Source organism: Pyrus communis, chromosome 12 (assembly GCF_041283825.1).
Source record: "Pyrus communis isolate YQ-2024b chromosome 12, ASM4128382v1, whole genome shotgun sequence".
NCBI classification, from domain to species: Eukaryota; Viridiplantae; Streptophyta; class Magnoliopsida; order Rosales; family Rosaceae; genus Pyrus; species Pyrus communis.
The window spans coordinates 1,582,002-1,598,999 of NC_142576.1; the positions used below are offsets into that span (position 1 = coordinate 1,582,002).

The window sequence follows — 16,998 nt, forward strand, 5'->3', positions numbered from 1 at the left end:
GTGTAACAGAGTAAAAAAAACATTGTGCAATGTACCATTTTCTTCGATTTGCATGTGACTGTCTCATATTTGATCATTTGATTGTTATGGCCAATGTTGGACAAAAATAATAATAATAATTACCAACGGGTCATTTTGCAATTGAGGACAATATTCTGTTTAGTTTCATTTTCAGTCCCTCTTACGTTTTCTTAATACCTAAGAGGGAGCTGAAAATGACATATTAGCACCAGTGGTCTAGTGGTAGAATAGTACCCTGCCACGGTACAGACCCGGGTTCGATTCCCGGCTGGTGCATTTCCTTTTTGCATAAAAGATCATTTCCTTTTCAGTTTTAGTGCATCCGACTCGGATTTTATTTTTAATGGATAATATCAAAAATTTGGTAGAGAATTTATTCCTTTATAAAATTAATTGACGAACGAAATAAAATAGTGCATTTTTCATTCTAAAGAATACGTTTTATCTCGATTTTATTGAATACACTTGAATTTTTAGACCCATTTCTAATTCAATTCAAGTTTTAAACGCTTTGAAAAGACATGGATTCTCCGTCAAACTCGATAGATTCCTCATTAAAACCCTTTAAAATATTAATCGAGTACAGACAGTCCGCCCACCCTTCAGGCTCCAGCTGATCCAACAACTCTGAGAGTGGGAGGGACCTTTAAAATCTAGGGAGAGAGGGAGTCAGAGAGAGAGAGAGGCCAAAAATTTGGAAGGATGGCAGAAGAGAAGCAAGTCCAAGTTCCAAGAGTTAAACTGGGAAGCCAAGGACTTGAGGTAAATTCTCACATTCAAGCTTTCAAATTTCAATACCCCAACTTTCAATCTTTCTTCTTTCTTTGGAGAACTGCAGATTGTTGTTTGTGTTCATATCAGATTTCCTGATTACCCCACTTGCATAAATCCGGAAAAAAGTCAACTTCTTTGCTGTAAACAGACCAAATCTGGTGGTAAAAATGCAAAATTTAGTGAAGTTGATGACGACCCTGTTGGTGTTGGGTCAAATCCCATAGTTTTTGCTGGTTTTGTGAAATGTATATTAAGATGGTCAATCGTGTGAGTGGTAAATTAATCTTAGAGAATGAAAAGATGGTATGGATGAGGAGGGGACGGGGATATTGCGTCCAAGAGTTAAACTTGGATACTGGGGATTGGAGGTACAATGATTCCTCTTAGGGTTAGGGATGTATTCTATTAAAAATTTGAGAGATTTTAATGAATTTATAAATTCATAAATTTTTATGGGGTTTAATTGATTTGTAGATATTTCATTTAAAATTTTGATTCAATTCTCTCAAAATCTCATGAGGAAATGTGAGATTTGTGAATTCTATATTACAAAATCTCTCCAATTTCCTCTAATTCCTTAACTTTCTCAAATTCTTTAAAATCAATTTCTAATTGAATACACCTGAAATATTATAAAATTCTTTAAAATCCTAATAGAATACACCCGGATTTTCTAAGGATTTTAATAAACTATCTTAAAATTCTAATTTAATACATCTTGAATTTCAGAGAATCACGTAAAATCCTAATAGAATATCCTAGATTTATTAAAAGAATTAAAATCCCTCAAAATCTCAATTGAATACATCCCTCTTAGTTTCCTAGATGTGCTTGTTTGGTGCCTTGGATTGGATTGAATTGAATTAGATAACTTCTTGTTTTCGAGATAACTTGTTGTATTCGAGGTATGTTGAAGGAAGAAATGAAGAATTTTTTTTCCAAAAACTTTAAAGATAGAAGATGGATTAGTTGTTAACGAAACTTTTCCGTTCCAATCCTTAGAAAATGGTGGTAGGATTAGAAGGGATAAGATTCCTTCGTGTCTAATCCCTTCTAGTCCTCTTGGAATGAAAAATCATTCGCCTCCACCTTCAGCATACTGTCAATTTTAGGAGTAATCCAATCCAATCCAATCCTAATCACCAAACGCGGCCAGAGTTCATTCAAACTCTGTCTTTCTCTCTTCAGACAGATTTTTGTTCAGTGAATATGTTTGATTCTGCAATAGAATTGATCAGATTTGCTTTAACGTAGTAATCCATATTATTCTTTCAAGGCTTTTTTGTGCTCACTTTCTCAATGGACAGACAAAAAGAACATTAACTGAGATTTAAATTCTTTCGGTTTTGAGGTTAACCTTTGTTCCAGAGGTTGATTTAGATGCTTACTTACTGCAGTTGTAAATATGCTCAACTTTTCCTGATTCTTTCAAATTTTGCAGGTCTCAAAATTGGGGTTCGGATGCATGGGCCTTACCGGGGGTTACAACTCTCCTGTCGCTGATGAGGATGGTATCGCTATAATAAAACATGCCTTCAGCAAAGGAATCACTTTCTTTGACACAGCTGATGTATACGGACCTCATACAAACGAAGTTCTTGTTGGGAAGGTATGTGTTTCCGCTTGTGAATTTATCGAGCTACTTCTTTAGACTAACTAGAAGTAAAATATTTGCATTGTTTGATGCATGATAGATAAAATTTGTGAGGTCGTAGACGACTAGCAGAATGTATCTGTCCTTGCTTTTTATATGCGTGTTTTTTCATTGTTATTCTGTAACTTTAATTGAAAATTTTATGCCATTTAGGCCTTGAAGCAGTTGCCAAGGGAAAAAGTTCAGTTGGCATCAAAGTTTGGTCTTGTTGGACAAAAGAATCCTCCTATTGTTTCAGCGAAGGGAACTCCTGAGTATGTCCGCTCATCCTGCGAGTCTAGCTTGAAACGTCTTGACGTGGACTACATTGATCTGTATTATTACCACCGGGTGGACACTTCGGTGCCTATAGAGGAAACTGTATGTTAGTCTCTTCCTTTAGAAACAGTGTAGAATATTGAACATGTTAAGTTCAACATTTTATATTTCCACATCTAGAAATAGTGGGTACCTGGCTGGAAAATTTGATTAGGTACGCTTGTTTTTTGTGGAGTTTAGATGGGTGAGCTGAAGAAACTGGTGGAAGAAGGAAAAATAAAGTATATTGGGTTATCTGAAGCCAGCCCGGACACAGTAAGGAGGGCGCATGCAGTTCATCCGATCACGGCTCTGCAAATGGAGTGGTCCCTCTGGACTCGTGATATTGAGGAAGAGATTGTTCCTCTTTGCAGGTATGTTCCAATCTGAGCTATGCATAAGTCTTACTATGAATTGCTTCCATAATTCTGTTTCTGTAAGGGGAAAAAAGGGAGTGCTTTGAAGATGGTCTCGTACGTATAAATCCACTGTAGTTGTAAAAGTTGATTGGGGTTACGAAAATAACTCTAGTTGTGTGAATTATTTTGTCCAATGTTATCACATATAGGGAGCTTGGCATCGGAATAGTTCCATATAGTCCGCTTGGTCGTGGTTTTTTCGGTGGCAAAGCAGTTGTTGAAAGTTTGCCTGCAAATAGTTTTGCGGTAATTTCTTCTGCTCCATCTATTGTAGAAGTAAATGTTGATTCTAATCATGTTGTTCTTAAATATGTGCCTATTGAAACCTTGTTTACCTCCGGTTTGAAGGCCTCACAGCCGCGGTTCACAGGAGAGAACTTAGACAAGAACAAGAACATTTACCATCGAATAGAAACCATTGCTAAGAAGCACCAGTGCTCTGCTCCTCAACTAGCACTAGCGTGGGTTCTCCACCAAGGAATTGACGTCGTACCTATCCCAGGTGAGTCCTTGTAACATTTTTATTCTCTTCAAATTTAATTGATGTGAAATCTGGTATGTCGCATCTGCAGCTCATTGTTTCCATGCCAATGGGTTGTGCCTTGTGCGTGTTCTTATAATGGTTTATAGAAACAGAAAAGCAGCTTTCATTTCATTAATTCCTTTTACTTGAGCTCGAAGTACACTACAATGTGATTTAGAACTCATAACTAAAAAGCCGTTAGCTCCAAGTTTGTTCAAATATTTTGCAGGTACTAATGTTCCTGAGGAGATTCTACACGCCCTTGAATTGGGCGAAGAAAAATACGCACTCAATCAACTCACTGTTCATTTGTTTTTGAATTTCCGCTGCAGGGACAACAAAGATTAAGAACCTGGATACAAACATTGGTTCCTTGGGGGTGAAGCTGACGGAAGAAGACGTGAAAGAGGTTTCTGATGCTGTACCAATCGACCAGGTAGCTGGGGAGAGAACTCTCGGAATCTTCATGACGTTGCAGTGGAAGTTCGCCAACACTCCTCCTCCAAAAGATTCCAAGATCTGAGCTTCTAAGACATGAACGTTTTTCCATCTGAGTGTTGGATTTTAATGATGTTACGCAAATGAAACTTGTTTCTTGTACTCTATGGGATGGTTACTGGTACTATTCTATCTAAAAATACTACCCATTTCTGCTAATTCCTTTAGTTCCTTTTATTTTATTTTTATTTTCTTCAACCTATTTGTAATTAATCCGCACAAAAGAACAGCTGCGACTAAACAAAAATAATAATATGGCCGAAGGGCTCCAATTCCAAGAATTAAACTTGGAACTCAAAGCCTTGAGATATATTTTTTGAGTATCTACGTATATTCAATGACAACACATTTACTCGTGAAATTTGATTTAACGATTTAAATGAGTGAAATTCTGGGATCAGCATAGTGCATGTAGTAGGTACCAAAGAGAAAATGCATTCCTAGAGCTTCACTCATTTTCATTGACTCTTGGTTTTTAGATGAACTTTTGTTATTGCCTAGCATATTGTTCAAAATACTGTTACAGTAGTTCCGGGCGAGGGAGGGAGGATTTATATTCTTTAAGGCCATTTTCAATCGATCCGGTTAAAGGGTCATAGGTTAAAGTACAGCCTATTTTGACACAAAAACTATCTCTAACTAAGAGTTAGACCAAATGGCTTGTGGGCCCCACCCGGCCAAAAATCAGTCACCAAGCCAACGGGCTGGCCATAATTAGCCAGCTAGCTTGATTACCCCTGTCTAAACACATGATACCTGACATCATGCTGAAGTCAGATTACTGTTGCATTTGAATTTTATTTTTAGACAAAAACTTTAAAATAAAAAAATTCTAATTTTTTTTCTTATAAATACTTAAGCTATTTCTACACTATTTCTCACATCATTTTCATCCTTATATATTATCTTACCTCATTTTATTTCAATTATTCACCGATTTTTCACATCCTTTTCATTATATAAAGATATAAAAATCCAGAGATTTATTCATTTAGCGACAAGTAGCACTCAAAAGATGTCTAAAAACTTTATTTTAATATGATAATGTAATTAAATTAAAATAATAAATTATTGAGAGGGCTAAAAAAATAGCCTCATTCGATTGGAGATTGGTTTTTTGTCAAATGGTTATATTTTAGCCTAAGATCTTTTGACATCATCTGTTGAAGATGATATAAAATATGGTTTGATATTATTCATGAAAAAATAATTTTTTACATAACCATATGGCTAAACATGATCCTTGATCCTCTTTCAGTTGGGGATAAGCATAAATGAAGAAAATACTATGATGATGATAGAAACGTAATCAATGATGGAGGAAAGAATAGACAAGCGAGTTGCAGTATGACATAGTCAATGATGTCAAGTGGTATAGATAGTGACATAATACATGGCTGCGAGTTGTCAAAAGTTGCACTAGATATTCCCGATGACTACTGACATACTTAGTGATGTCAGTATATACACACACACAAATACATAAAGAGAAAATCAATGTTTATGGCAAACAATTTTAACTTTATGTATAAAAGGGCTGTTTCTACTATCTGAATCAGCGACTTTTTTGTCACAAATGAACAATATTTCTTTTGCGTTAAATAGTTCCCATGACAAAATAACATACTTAGTGATGTCAGTAAATAAATATATAAAGATATATATGTTTATATATATATATATATATGTATAAATATAATATACTAGTAATGTGTGGCACTCAATCCTACTGTTATATATATATATATATATATATATATATATATATATTATACTAGGGATTTGGAGCATTATCCTTATTTTGCAAGAAATTGTTTCAATGTTTTGAACTTGTGACTTTTTTGTCACAGGGAAACTTATTCGTTGTGCCAAATACTCCTCCATTACATAGTGATGTCAGTATACAAATATATAAGGATATATAATATTTAAGAAAACTAATGAAAATGATTTGAAAACTTTGAGTTTTAATGATAAGGACAAAATAAAGGGTAAAGTGAATAGTGCCAGAATTGATTTTTTAGTGTAAAAATATAATTTTTCGTTAAAATGAACAATACCGTAAATTTTTCGTTAAAACTCCTTATATATTTTCGTTGCGGTAAATGGTCCCTATGACACAATGACATACTTAGTGATGTCAGTATATAAATATATAAATATATAAAGATATATGTGTGTGCGTGTGTGTGTGTATAAATAATATACCAGTGATGTGTGGCACTCAATCCTTACTCGCATTTGGGATTTCATCTTCTAAGAGAGGAAGCAATCAAAAGAAACTATCATTCAGAGGAAAGGAGGAATAATATGGCAGAGGGGCAAGAAATACAGATTCCAAGAGTTAAACTTGGAACCCAAGGATTTGAGGTAATTTCTTTCACTGCTGATTTGGATCCATCGCGTTTTAGGACCCTTTTATTGTTGGTTTAGAGCCTCTCCAATAAATCTTTTGAATTTTGATTGAATATTTGTAAAACATTCCATTGATGCGTATCTCCAAAAATTATTAATTAATTCACGTTGATCATCTTCAGGTGTCAAAATTAGGGTTTGGATGCATGGGACTTAGCTGGATAAACTCTCCGGATGCCGAAAGGGAAGGAATCTCAGTAATAAAACATGCCTTCAGCAAAGGAATCACCTTCTTCGACACATCTGATGTATATGGAACTGATCATTACAATGAAATTCTTGTAGGCAAGGTATTATTATCGATCGATTTAAGTTAATTAATTACACGAACTCCGCTAATCGGACTCTCGCTGTTGCTAAACAAATATTGATGAACGTAACATTGTATGAATCTTTAGGCCTTGAAGGAAATGCCGAGAGAAAAAGTTCAGTTAGCCACAAAATTCGGTGTTGTAAGTATAAGCATGGGACACAGACAGCCTCGTACGGAAGTAAGGGGCGATCCGGAGTATGTGAGGTCGTGCTGCGAGGCGAGCTTGAAGCGCCTTGGTGTCGACTACATTGATCTCTACTACCAACACCGGGTGGATCAATCCGTGCCTATCGAGGACACGGTATGTAAATTATGTAATCCGTGGTTACTTGCATTCTTCTCTTCCTCAGTCCTAAAACCGCGTAAATTTGCACTAAATGCGCAATCCGAAGCCGGTCCGGACTAAAATCTGATTAATTAGATACTGGTTTTCTTGTTTTGTTGGAGTTCAGATGGGGGAGCTGAAGAAACTTGTGGAAGAAGGAAAGATAAAGTATATCGGATTATCAGAAGCGAGCCCGGACACGATTAGGAGGGCTCATGAAGTTCATCCCATCACAGCCATACAAATGGAGTGGTCACTTTGGACTCGTGATATCGAGGAAGAGATTGTTCCACTTTGCAGGTAATCATGTTGTCAAAAACTGAAAACGAAAATGGTTGCCATACGGACGTTTAAGTTTTTGTGCAAATGTTGGCAAATTGTAACACATTTGTACGTATGCAGGGAACGTGGCATTGGAATCGTTCCGTATAGTCCTCTTGGCCGTGGTTTTTTTGCCGGAAAAGCGGTTTTGGAGAAATTGGATTCTAATGTTCATGCGGTAGATACTAATTTCTTCATTACATATGCGCATTGTTTTATCCTCTGCTCACTTTAAGTCTTGAAAAACAGAGCTAATTAAACTAATCTTCAACTTAACAAAGAAATTTGATTTATTTTCGGTGTGTAAATTAGGCTGGACATCCTCGGTTGACGGGAGAGAACTTGGAGAAAAACAAACAGATATATTATCGGATCGAAAGCCTTGCTAAAAAACACGAATGCAGTGCTGCTCAACTAGCCCTCTCATGGGTTCTCCACAGGGGAAATGACGTTGTTCCGATCCCCGGTGAGCCAACTCACTGATTGCATTTGCATTCTAAGATGATCATCCGTGCTAAATTTGCATGATCTTGTTTGCATTGCATGATGCCAATGAGTTTGTCATGCCTTAAAATTTGATGAACATGAGTTAACATTGTTCGTTTATACTTTATTTGCTTTGAAATTTCCTCAGGGACGACGAAAATTAAGAACTTGGATGCAAACATTGGCGCTATGGCGCTGAAACTCAAAGAAGAGGACCTGAAAGAAATTTCCGATGCCGTGCCTCTCGACGAAGTAGCCGGCGAGAAAACTTACGAAAATGTAAGTCCCTTGCAATGGAAATTCGCCAACACTCCCCGAAGGAATCCGAATTAAAGGCATATATCATCATACAGATCAGGAAGGATACAAATTTAAGCCAAGCCATTAGATGATATGCCTAAGAGTGCGGCAGTTGTGTTTGTAGAGTTGTAGGTTGTTTTTGTTACTACGATATTTGGGAGGGAGAGTTGAACTCGAGACAACGAATGTAAGGTTGAATGCTGAACTCGAGACAACGAATGTAAGGTTGAATGCTCTTAAATGACTATTGTAAATTTGAGAAATCCTCAATTCTTAAAGTCTATAAAGTCTTGAAATTATAATAAATATTTCAAAGCTATAGAAAATTTTATATAGTTTGTATCCCACTTAGCAGCATTGTATATTAAGGCTCGAAATGGCTTCTGCCTCACAAAGTTGGGCAAGCTCCTCCTCCGACAATGTCACCATAACCGTCCTTGCGAGCCCGCCTTCTGGCGCCGGCATCACCATCATCAAACCTTCCCCTTCCACATTCTCCACATGATACGACATGTAAACCGGTTTCTTCTGCATCTCAAACATAACTCCATCCATTAATGGCTGACAGTCGTTCATTACATGCTCCATGCTAACACATGTCAATTCAAGTCCTCCTCCTTCTGACTCGAAACATGGGGGACCAAAAGTCCTACTCCATAGATTCCTTATTAAAACCCTTTAAAAACACCTAACCTTCAGGTTCCAGCTGATCCAACAACACTGAGTGGGACGACTTTTAAAATCGAGGAAAGAGAGTTAGCGAGAGAGGCCAAAATTTTGGAAGCATGGCAGAAGAGAACCAAGTCCAAGTTCAAAGAGTTAAACTGGGCAGCCAAGGACTTGAGGTAAAGTCTCACATTCATGCTTTCAATACCCAAATTTCAATCTTTCTTCTTTCTTTGAAGAAATGCAGATTTTTCTTTTGGTTTTAAGGCTAAACATTTTTCCAGGCGTTGATTTAGATGCTTGCTTTCTGTGGTTGTAAATATACTCAATTGTTTAGATACATTTCGGCCAAATTTTCATCATTTTTCAAATTTTACAGGTCTCAAAATTGGGGTTCGGATGCATGGGCCTTACCGGGACTTACAACTCTCCTGTCGCCGATGAGGATGGTATCGCTATAATTAAAAACATGCCTTCAACAAAGCAATCACTTTCTTTGACACAGCTGATGCGTACGGACCTCATACAAATGAAGTTCTTGTTGGGAAGGTATGTATTTCCGGTTGTGAATTTATTGAGCTACTTCTTTAGATTAACTCAGAAGTGAAGTATCTGCATTGCTTGATGCAGGATATGTTGGTATTTGACAGTTTACTAACTCAATACCAAAATATGTGGGTGATAAGTTTACAAACTCTATCACACCTCTTTCTCTTCCACTCTCAAATAAAATTGGACAAAGAAAGAAATAGAGAAAGGAGGGAAGCAACAAGCTTTGGCAAAACACTTGGACTTTGATATATGAAAAAGGTTTACAAACTATTGGAATAAGAAAGCTTACAAGCTTCTTCACAATTGGAAGTGGGATTTGGATGGGATGATATACAATGCTTGAGAACTTGGGTATTTATAGCAAACCAAATGATTAAACTAAGATTATTTATTACCACACAAAACACATTAATTGCACCTAATAATTTTTATTCAACCATACCTAACATTGCCTAACTTTCCATGCCTAACTTTGACATTGATTTTCAACAATAGCTACCTGTTTTGATTTGAATTTCCAACACACCTCCTCAAATCAAAACGCCTTCATTCCTAGCATTTCACGCAGTAGCCGGAATGTTTCAATTGGCAATGGCTTTGTGAAGATGTCTGCCACTTGTTCCTTGGTGTGACAGTAGACAAGTTCAATTGTCTTTTGCTTCACATGATCCCTTAGAAAATGAAACCTGGTATCAATGTGCTTGCTCCTTCCATGTTGAACAGGATTCTTTGCAAGTTTGATTGCAGACACGTTATCTACGTGAATCACAGTCGATTCCACTTGTGGATGACACACTGACTTCAACAGATTTCTTAACCAAATTGCCTCACACACGGTTGAGGCTACAACAACATACTCGGCTTCACATGATGACAAAGCAACAATTGATTGCTTCTTTGAAGTCCATGAGAAAGCTGTTGATCCTAGAAAAAACACATAGCCAGTTGTGCTTTTCCTTTCATCTTGGTCACCTCCCCAATCACTATCTGAATAACCAAATAATTTTGCATCTTCACCAAAATTATAAAATAGACCATAGTTTAGAGTACCTCTTATGTACCTCAAAATTCTCTTGGCGGCCAGCCAATGAGACTCCCTTGGTGTTTCCATGTATCGACTCACGAGTCCAACACCATAAACTATATCAGGTCTTGTGATTGTAAGGTACCTTAGGCTTCCAACGAGGCTTTTGTACACTGTTGAGTTTACAAACTCACCCTCTCCTCCTTTGGACAGCTTCAATCCAGTTGCGACTGGGGTATTGACAGTGTTGCACTTGTCCATATTGAACTTCTTCAATATGTCTCTCATGTACCTTTGTTGAGAGATGTAGATACCATCACTTTCTTGCTTCACTTCTATGCCAAGAAAGTATGACATTAATCCATTGTCAGTCATCTCGAATTCACTGAACATGGATTGCTTGAACTCATGGAACATTGCCTCATTGTTTTCTGTAAACAATAAATCATCTACATAGAGACAAATAATTAAGAACTCCCCTTTTTCACCATTCTTCATGTAAACTGAATGCTCGTATGGACATTTCTGAAATCCATTTTGGTGAAGGTAGTTGTCGATCCTTGAGTTCCAAGCTCGTGGTGCTTGTTTGAGGCCGTACAAAGCCTTCTTCAAACGATACACCTTATCTTCTTCTCCTTGTACTTGGAAGCCTTCCGGTTGTTCCACGTACACTTCTTCCTCAAGTACTCCATTAAGGAAGGCTGACTTGACATCTAGTTGATAAATTTTCCATTTATGATGTGCGGCAAGAGAGATTAGCAATCTTACCGTGTCAAGTCTCGCAACTGGAGCATAGACTTCATCATAGTCCACTCCATACTTCTGTTTGTAGCCCTTTGCTACAAGCCTTGATTTGTATCGATCCACACTCCCATCTGCAGTGCGTTTGATCTTGTAAACCCACTTGACACCAATAGCCTTCTGATTTGGTGGGAGCTTTGTCAGCTCCCAAGTGTCATTCTTCTCGATGGCATGGATCTCTTCTTCCATGGCTTTCTTCCAACAATCTTCTTCCACAGCTTCATTGAATGAGAAAGGCTCGTGGTCTGCATACAAGCAGAAAAGGTTGGTTTCTTCTTCTTCTTCTTGTCCATAAATCTCTGTGAGACTCCTTAACCTCACTGGAGTTGAGGAGCTGCTTTCCTCACTAGATGTAGGACCACTCCTTGCAATTCTGTGCACTGGAGTTGTTGTGATTGTTTGAGCAGGCTGTTGCTCAATCGGTGGTACAACTTCTGGTTCTTCAAAATTAGTGGAGACGATCTTCTCTTTACTGACTTCTTTGTTGTTCCACGTCCATGTCTCTTCCTCACTGAAGATGACATCTCTACTAACCACTAGTTTGCCAGTTAGTGAGTTGTAGAGCTTGTATGCCTTGGACTCTTCACTATAGCCCACAAACACACACTTCTCACCTCTATCATCAAGTTTCCTCCTCTTGGCTTCTGGAACTTGAGCATATGCAACACACCCAAAAATTCTTAGGTGTGTAACATTCGGCTTGTATCCACTCCAAGCCTCTTGTGGTGTCATCCTCTTGACACTCTTTGTTGGACATCGATTCAACAAATAAATCGAACAAGCTACAGCTTCTGCCCATAACTCTTTTGGCAAATTCTTCTCCTTAAGCATGGACCTTGTCATGTCAAGGATGGTTCGATTCTTTCTTTCGGCTATCCCATTTTGCTGTGGGGTATAGGCAGCAGTAAGTTGATGCCTAATTCCTTGCTCCTTGCAGTATGCTTGGAAAGCATTGGAGGTGTACTCTCCACCTCTATCTGATCTTACAGCCACAAGCTTGTGGTTACTTTCTGCCTCTGTGAGTGCCTTGAACTCCTTGAAAATTTTTAGGGCAGCTGACTTCTCCTTGAGAAAATAGACCCAAGTCTTTCTACTGAAATCATCAATGAAGGTAATAAAATACCTATTACCTCCATAAGACATGGGATCCAATGGACCACATATATCTGTGTGCACCAACTGCAGTGGTGCCTTTGCTCTCCATGTATCACCAACAGGGAACGATAGTCGTGCTTGCTTGCCAAGCACACAACCTTCACATACTTGGCGTGTGGCTTCAATCTGGGGTAGACCACGAACCATTCCTCCACTTGACAGCAACTTTAGGCCATTGAAATTAAGATGGCCAAATCGAAGATGCCATTTCCATGACTCATCTTCCATTACACCGATGTTGCAGCTTCCAATCTTTGTGTTCAAATTCAACGGAAACATCCGGTTCTTTGACATTCGAACACGTGCAATAAGCTTTATCCTTGCATTCCTGAGAGTGAGAAGCATGTTCTCCATATGTATAATGTACCCTTTCTGGAGCAGTTGACCAATGCTCAGAATGTTGCTCTTCATACCTGGTATGTAGTAGGTATCGGAGATGTATTCTTCTCTTCCATCCTTCTGGATGATCTTGATCTTCCCTTTGCCTTCAACTGGCAACTTTGAGGAGTCACCAAGACTTACAGATCCATAGGCCCCTTCTTTGAGTTCGGCAAAAAACTCCTTCTTTCCACACATGTGATTGCTTGCACCAGAGTCCAAATACCAAACATCTTGTTGGCTTCTGGAATCATGGTGTGCTAGTAAGACTGTAAGTTCTTCATCAGTATTTCCACTTGATTCTGCCATGTTGACATGCTCACCATTTTTATGTGAACATTCATTGGCATAATGTCCATATTGCTTACAGTTGTGACACTGGATATGCGCCTTTCCTCGAGGAGATCTCCACTCCTGAGACTGACCTTGATTTTGTACATAGCCTCGACCTCTTCCTCGGGCTCGTCCTCGGCTACGGTTGGATGAGCTCCCACGACGTGAGTTCCACTGCCCACGACCTTTATTTGGTTTGTCAATATTCAACTTTGACTCCAAAGCTTGCTCTAGCGTTGTGGGGCTTGCATTCTTCTGAATGCGTTGCTCGTGAACTAGGAGGGATCCTAGTAGCTCTTCTGCGCTCATCACCTCCAAATCCTTGGATTCCTCAATGGCAGTCACCACATGCTCAAACTTAGATGTGAGTGACCGGAGTATCTTCTCCACAACTCGTACTTCATCGAGTCTCTCGCCATTTCTCCTCATCTGATTTACTATCACAATGAGCCTTGAGTGATAGTCGGAGATGCTCTCCCCTTCATTCATATGAGCAGTTTCAAAATCTGCTCGAAGTGATTGTAACCTCACTTTCTTGACTCGATCTACTCCTTTGTAGATTGTACTGAGTGTATCCCATACTTGCTTGCTCGTTGTTGCTTCTGCAACCTTCTCGAACGTTGAATCTTCCAAACCCTGGTATAGAAGATACAGCGCCTTTTGGTCCTTCTTTCGTAAGTCCTTGAGAGTGTTCCTTTGATCCGCAGTATATACGGCTTCTTGCTCGGCAGTGGGTACAACATACCCACTACTGACAACTTCCCATAGCTCCTGTGATCCAAACAATGCTTTGAATTGGATGCACCATCTTTCATAATTTTCTTTCTTCAATGTGGGAACTTGGAGTTGCACTAAGTTGGACGCCATAACTGCTGCACTTGCCAGAATGGTATTCTGGCTCTGATACCAATTGTTGGTATTTGACAGTTTACTAACTCAATACCAAAATATGTGGGTGATAAGTTTACAAACTCTATCACACCTCTTTCTCTTCCACTCTCAAATAAAATTGGACAAAGAAAGAAATAGAGAAAGGAGGGAAGCAACAAGCTTTGGCAAAACACTTGGACTTTGATATATGAAAAAGGTTTACAAACTATTGGAATAAGAAAGCTTACAAGCTTCTTCACAATTGGAAGTGGGATTTGGATGGGATGATATACAATGCTTGAGAACTTGGGTATTTATAGCAAACCAAATGATTAAACTAAGATTATTTATTACCACACAAAACACATTAATTGCACCTAATAATTTTTATTCAACCATACCTAACATTGCCTAACTTTCCATGCCTAACTTTGACATTGATTTTCAACAATAGCTACCTGTTTTGATTTGAATTTCCAACAGGATAGACAGAATTTGTGAAGTAGTAGACGATTAGCAGAATGTATATGTCCTTGCCTTTTATATATTTGTGTTTTGATTGTTATATTCTGAAATTCTAATTGAAAAATTTATGCCATTTAGGCCTTGAAGCAGTTGCCAAGGGAAAAAGTTCAATTGGCCACAAAGTTTGGTATTGTTGGAATAGTGCCGCCTGCTGGTGTGGTAGTGAAGGGAACTCCTGAGTATTTCAGCTCATGCTGTGAGGCTAGCTTGAAACGTCTTGACGTGGACTACATTGATCTGTATTATTACCACCGGGTGGACACTTCGGTGCCTATAGAGGAAACTGTATGTCGTTCTGTTCCTTTAGAACCACAATGTATAATATTAGACATCCCCATGTAGAAATAGTGGGTACCTGGCTGGAAAATTTATTAGCTAGGTTTGTTTTTTCGTGGAGTTTAGATGGGTGAGCTGAAGAAACTGATGGAAGAAGGAAAAATAAAGTACATTGGGTTATCTGAAGCCAGCCCGGACACAGTAAGGAGGGCCCATGCAGTTCATCCGATCACGGCTCTGCAAATGGAGTGGTCCCTCTGGACTCGTGATATTGAGGAAGAGATTGTTCCACTTTGCAGGTACGTTCCAATCTGAGCTATGCACAAGTGTTAATATGAATTGCTTTCATAATTCCGTTTCTGTAAGGGGGAGGGAGTGCTTTTGAAGATGGTCTCGTTCGTATAAATCCATTGTAGTTGTGAAAGTTGATTGGGGTTACGATAATAACTCTTGTTTGTGTGAATTATTTTGTTGAATATTATCGCATACAGGGAGCTTGGCATCGGAATAGTTCCATATAGTCCACTTGGTCGTGGTTTTTTTGGTGGCAAAGCAGTTGTTGAAAGTCTGCCTGCAAATAGTTTTGCGGTAATTTCTTCTGCTCCGTTTATTGTAGAAGTAAATGTTGATTCTAAATCATGTTGTTCTTAAATGTGTGCCAAATGAAACCTTGTTTTCCTCCGTTTTGAAGGCCTCACAGCCACGGTTCACAGGAGAGAACTTAGACAAGAACAAGAACATTTACTATCGAATAGAAAGCATTGCTAAGAAGCACCAGTGCTCTACTGCTCAGATAGCACTAGCACGGGTTCTCCACCAAGGAATTGATGTCGTACCTATCCCGGGTGAGTCCTTGTAACTTTTTTATTCTCTTCAACTTCAAATACTTTGTTCCAAGCACACGACAATGTGATTTAGAACTCACATAACTTAAAAGGCGTTAGCTCCAAGTTTGTTCAAATATTTTGCGGTTACTAATCTTCCTGAGGAGAGTCCGCACACCATGGAATTAGGCGAAGAAAATAACACACACTCGATCGACACATTGTTCATTTGTTTTTTCAATTTCCGCTGCAGGGACAAAAAAGATTAAGAACCTGGATGCAAACATTGGCTCCTTGGGGGTGAAGCTGACGGAAGAAGACGTGAAAGAAGTTTCTGATGCTGTACCAATCGACCAAGTAGCTGGCGAGAGAGCTTTCGTGCTCGTCATGGCGTTGCAGAAGTTTGCCAACACTCGTCCGAAAGATTCCAAGATCTTAGCTTTTAATAAGACATGAACATTATTCCATCTCAGTGTTAGATTTTAATGATATTGTATCTTCTGAAGCTTAGGCAAATGAAACTTGTTTCTTGTGCTCTATGGGATGGTTACTGGTACTAATTCTATTAATAAAAGGGGTTTTGAACATTAGTCCTTGAAAAAAATTGATATTAAAAAAAAAAAAAAAATCTGGTGTTAGATTACGTATTCATTTTAATCCCTTGAAATGTACTTTCATTAAAATTTATATTCTATTTTGTTATTTAATGTGTATTTTTATTTCATGTTTCCACATTAAAATTTTGATTTTATTAATATGCACGATTTAGTTCTTCCAATTATAAAAAAACCTAAATGAGAAAACATTAAAAGAAATTAGTGACACTTAAATATGTAAATACACAAGTGTACAGAAATCAATATACCAAAAAATATTAAGTTGACATCTTTGTACCGATATGTCTATATCTAAATGTTTGTACCAAAATATCAATAGCGAAATATATGTACCGAAATGTCATGAAGAATTAATGTGCCTAAATGTCTATACCGATGGATATTGATATGGATTTTACCACCTGCAAAAATAGGGATAAAAACACTTAAAAATACTTGCAAGAGAACAAGGTAGTTGTAGTATAAACGGCTCAAAAAAGGTTCCGCAGGGATTGAATGAATAATTTATGTAAATATCAAATCTTAATTAATTATTTGAAAACAAAGATTGGAAGAGGTTGGTTTTGAATTTAAAAATAATAAAAACGAATTCAATTAAAATGAATAAAGAAATTAGCAAAGTAAAGAAAAC

General features: G+C 38.0%; 4 protein-coding genes and 1 non-coding gene across 6 annotated transcripts; all 5 read left to right on the forward strand.

Moving 5' to 3' along the window:
• Nucleotides 1-226: 226 nt before the first annotated feature.
• TRNAG-GCC (transfer RNA glycine (anticodon GCC)) lies at nucleotides 227-297 on the forward strand. Its single transcript has one exon. It is a non-coding gene; the product is annotated as a tRNA-Gly (tRNA).
• Nucleotides 298-339: 42 nt separating this feature from the next.
• On the forward strand, nucleotides 340-4,345 carry LOC137745411 (putative aldo-keto reductase 1). 2 transcript variants are annotated; one of them, XM_068485362.2, is made up of 7 exons: nucleotides 340-783; nucleotides 2,237-2,404; nucleotides 2,603-2,809; nucleotides 2,948-3,120; nucleotides 3,315-3,411; nucleotides 3,514-3,667; nucleotides 4,021-4,345. In XM_068485362.2, the coding sequence occupies exons 1-7, from the start codon at nucleotides 724-726 to the stop codon at nucleotides 4,209-4,211; spliced, it is 1,050 nt and encodes a 349-aa protein (XP_068341463.2). In that variant the 5' UTR covers nucleotides 340-723; the 3' UTR covers nucleotides 4,212-4,345. The 2 variants fall into 2 exon arrangements, with proteins under 2 accessions (XP_068341463.2, XP_068341464.2); XM_068485363.2 differs by lacking the exon at nucleotides 340-783 and adding an exon at nucleotides 1,937-2,146.
• A 2,031-nt stretch (nucleotides 4,346-6,376) lies between these two features.
• LOC137744825 (perakine reductase) lies at nucleotides 6,377-8,672 on the forward strand. The gene is made up of 7 exons (XM_068484632.2): nucleotides 6,377-6,556; nucleotides 6,724-6,891; nucleotides 7,000-7,215; nucleotides 7,367-7,539; nucleotides 7,642-7,738; nucleotides 7,873-8,026; nucleotides 8,195-8,672. Exons 1-7 carry the CDS (start codon nucleotides 6,497-6,499, stop codon nucleotides 8,377-8,379), a joined length of 1,053 nt encoding a protein of 350 aa, XP_068340733.2. The 5' UTR covers nucleotides 6,377-6,496; the 3' UTR covers nucleotides 8,380-8,672.
• Nucleotides 8,673-8,788: 116 nt separating this feature from the next.
• LOC137744826 (putative aldo-keto reductase 1) lies at nucleotides 8,789-16,373 on the forward strand. Its single transcript, XM_088681108.1, has 7 exons — nucleotides 8,789-9,191; nucleotides 9,392-9,561; nucleotides 14,729-14,935; nucleotides 15,053-15,225; nucleotides 15,418-15,514; nucleotides 15,618-15,771; nucleotides 16,004-16,373. Exons 4-7 carry the CDS (start codon nucleotides 15,053-15,055, stop codon nucleotides 16,204-16,206), a joined length of 627 nt encoding a protein of 208 aa, XP_088537234.1. The 5' UTR covers nucleotides 8,789-9,191; nucleotides 9,392-9,561; nucleotides 14,729-14,935; the 3' UTR covers nucleotides 16,207-16,373.
• LOC148692129 (putative aldo-keto reductase 1) lies at nucleotides 9,132-14,992 on the forward strand. The gene is made up of 5 exons (XM_088681604.1): nucleotides 9,132-9,191; nucleotides 9,392-9,461; nucleotides 9,548-9,561; nucleotides 9,643-9,651; nucleotides 14,729-14,992. Exons 1-5 carry the CDS (start codon nucleotides 9,132-9,134, stop codon nucleotides 14,990-14,992), a joined length of 417 nt encoding a protein of 138 aa, XP_088537730.1.
• Nucleotides 16,374-16,998: the final 625 nt, after the last annotated feature.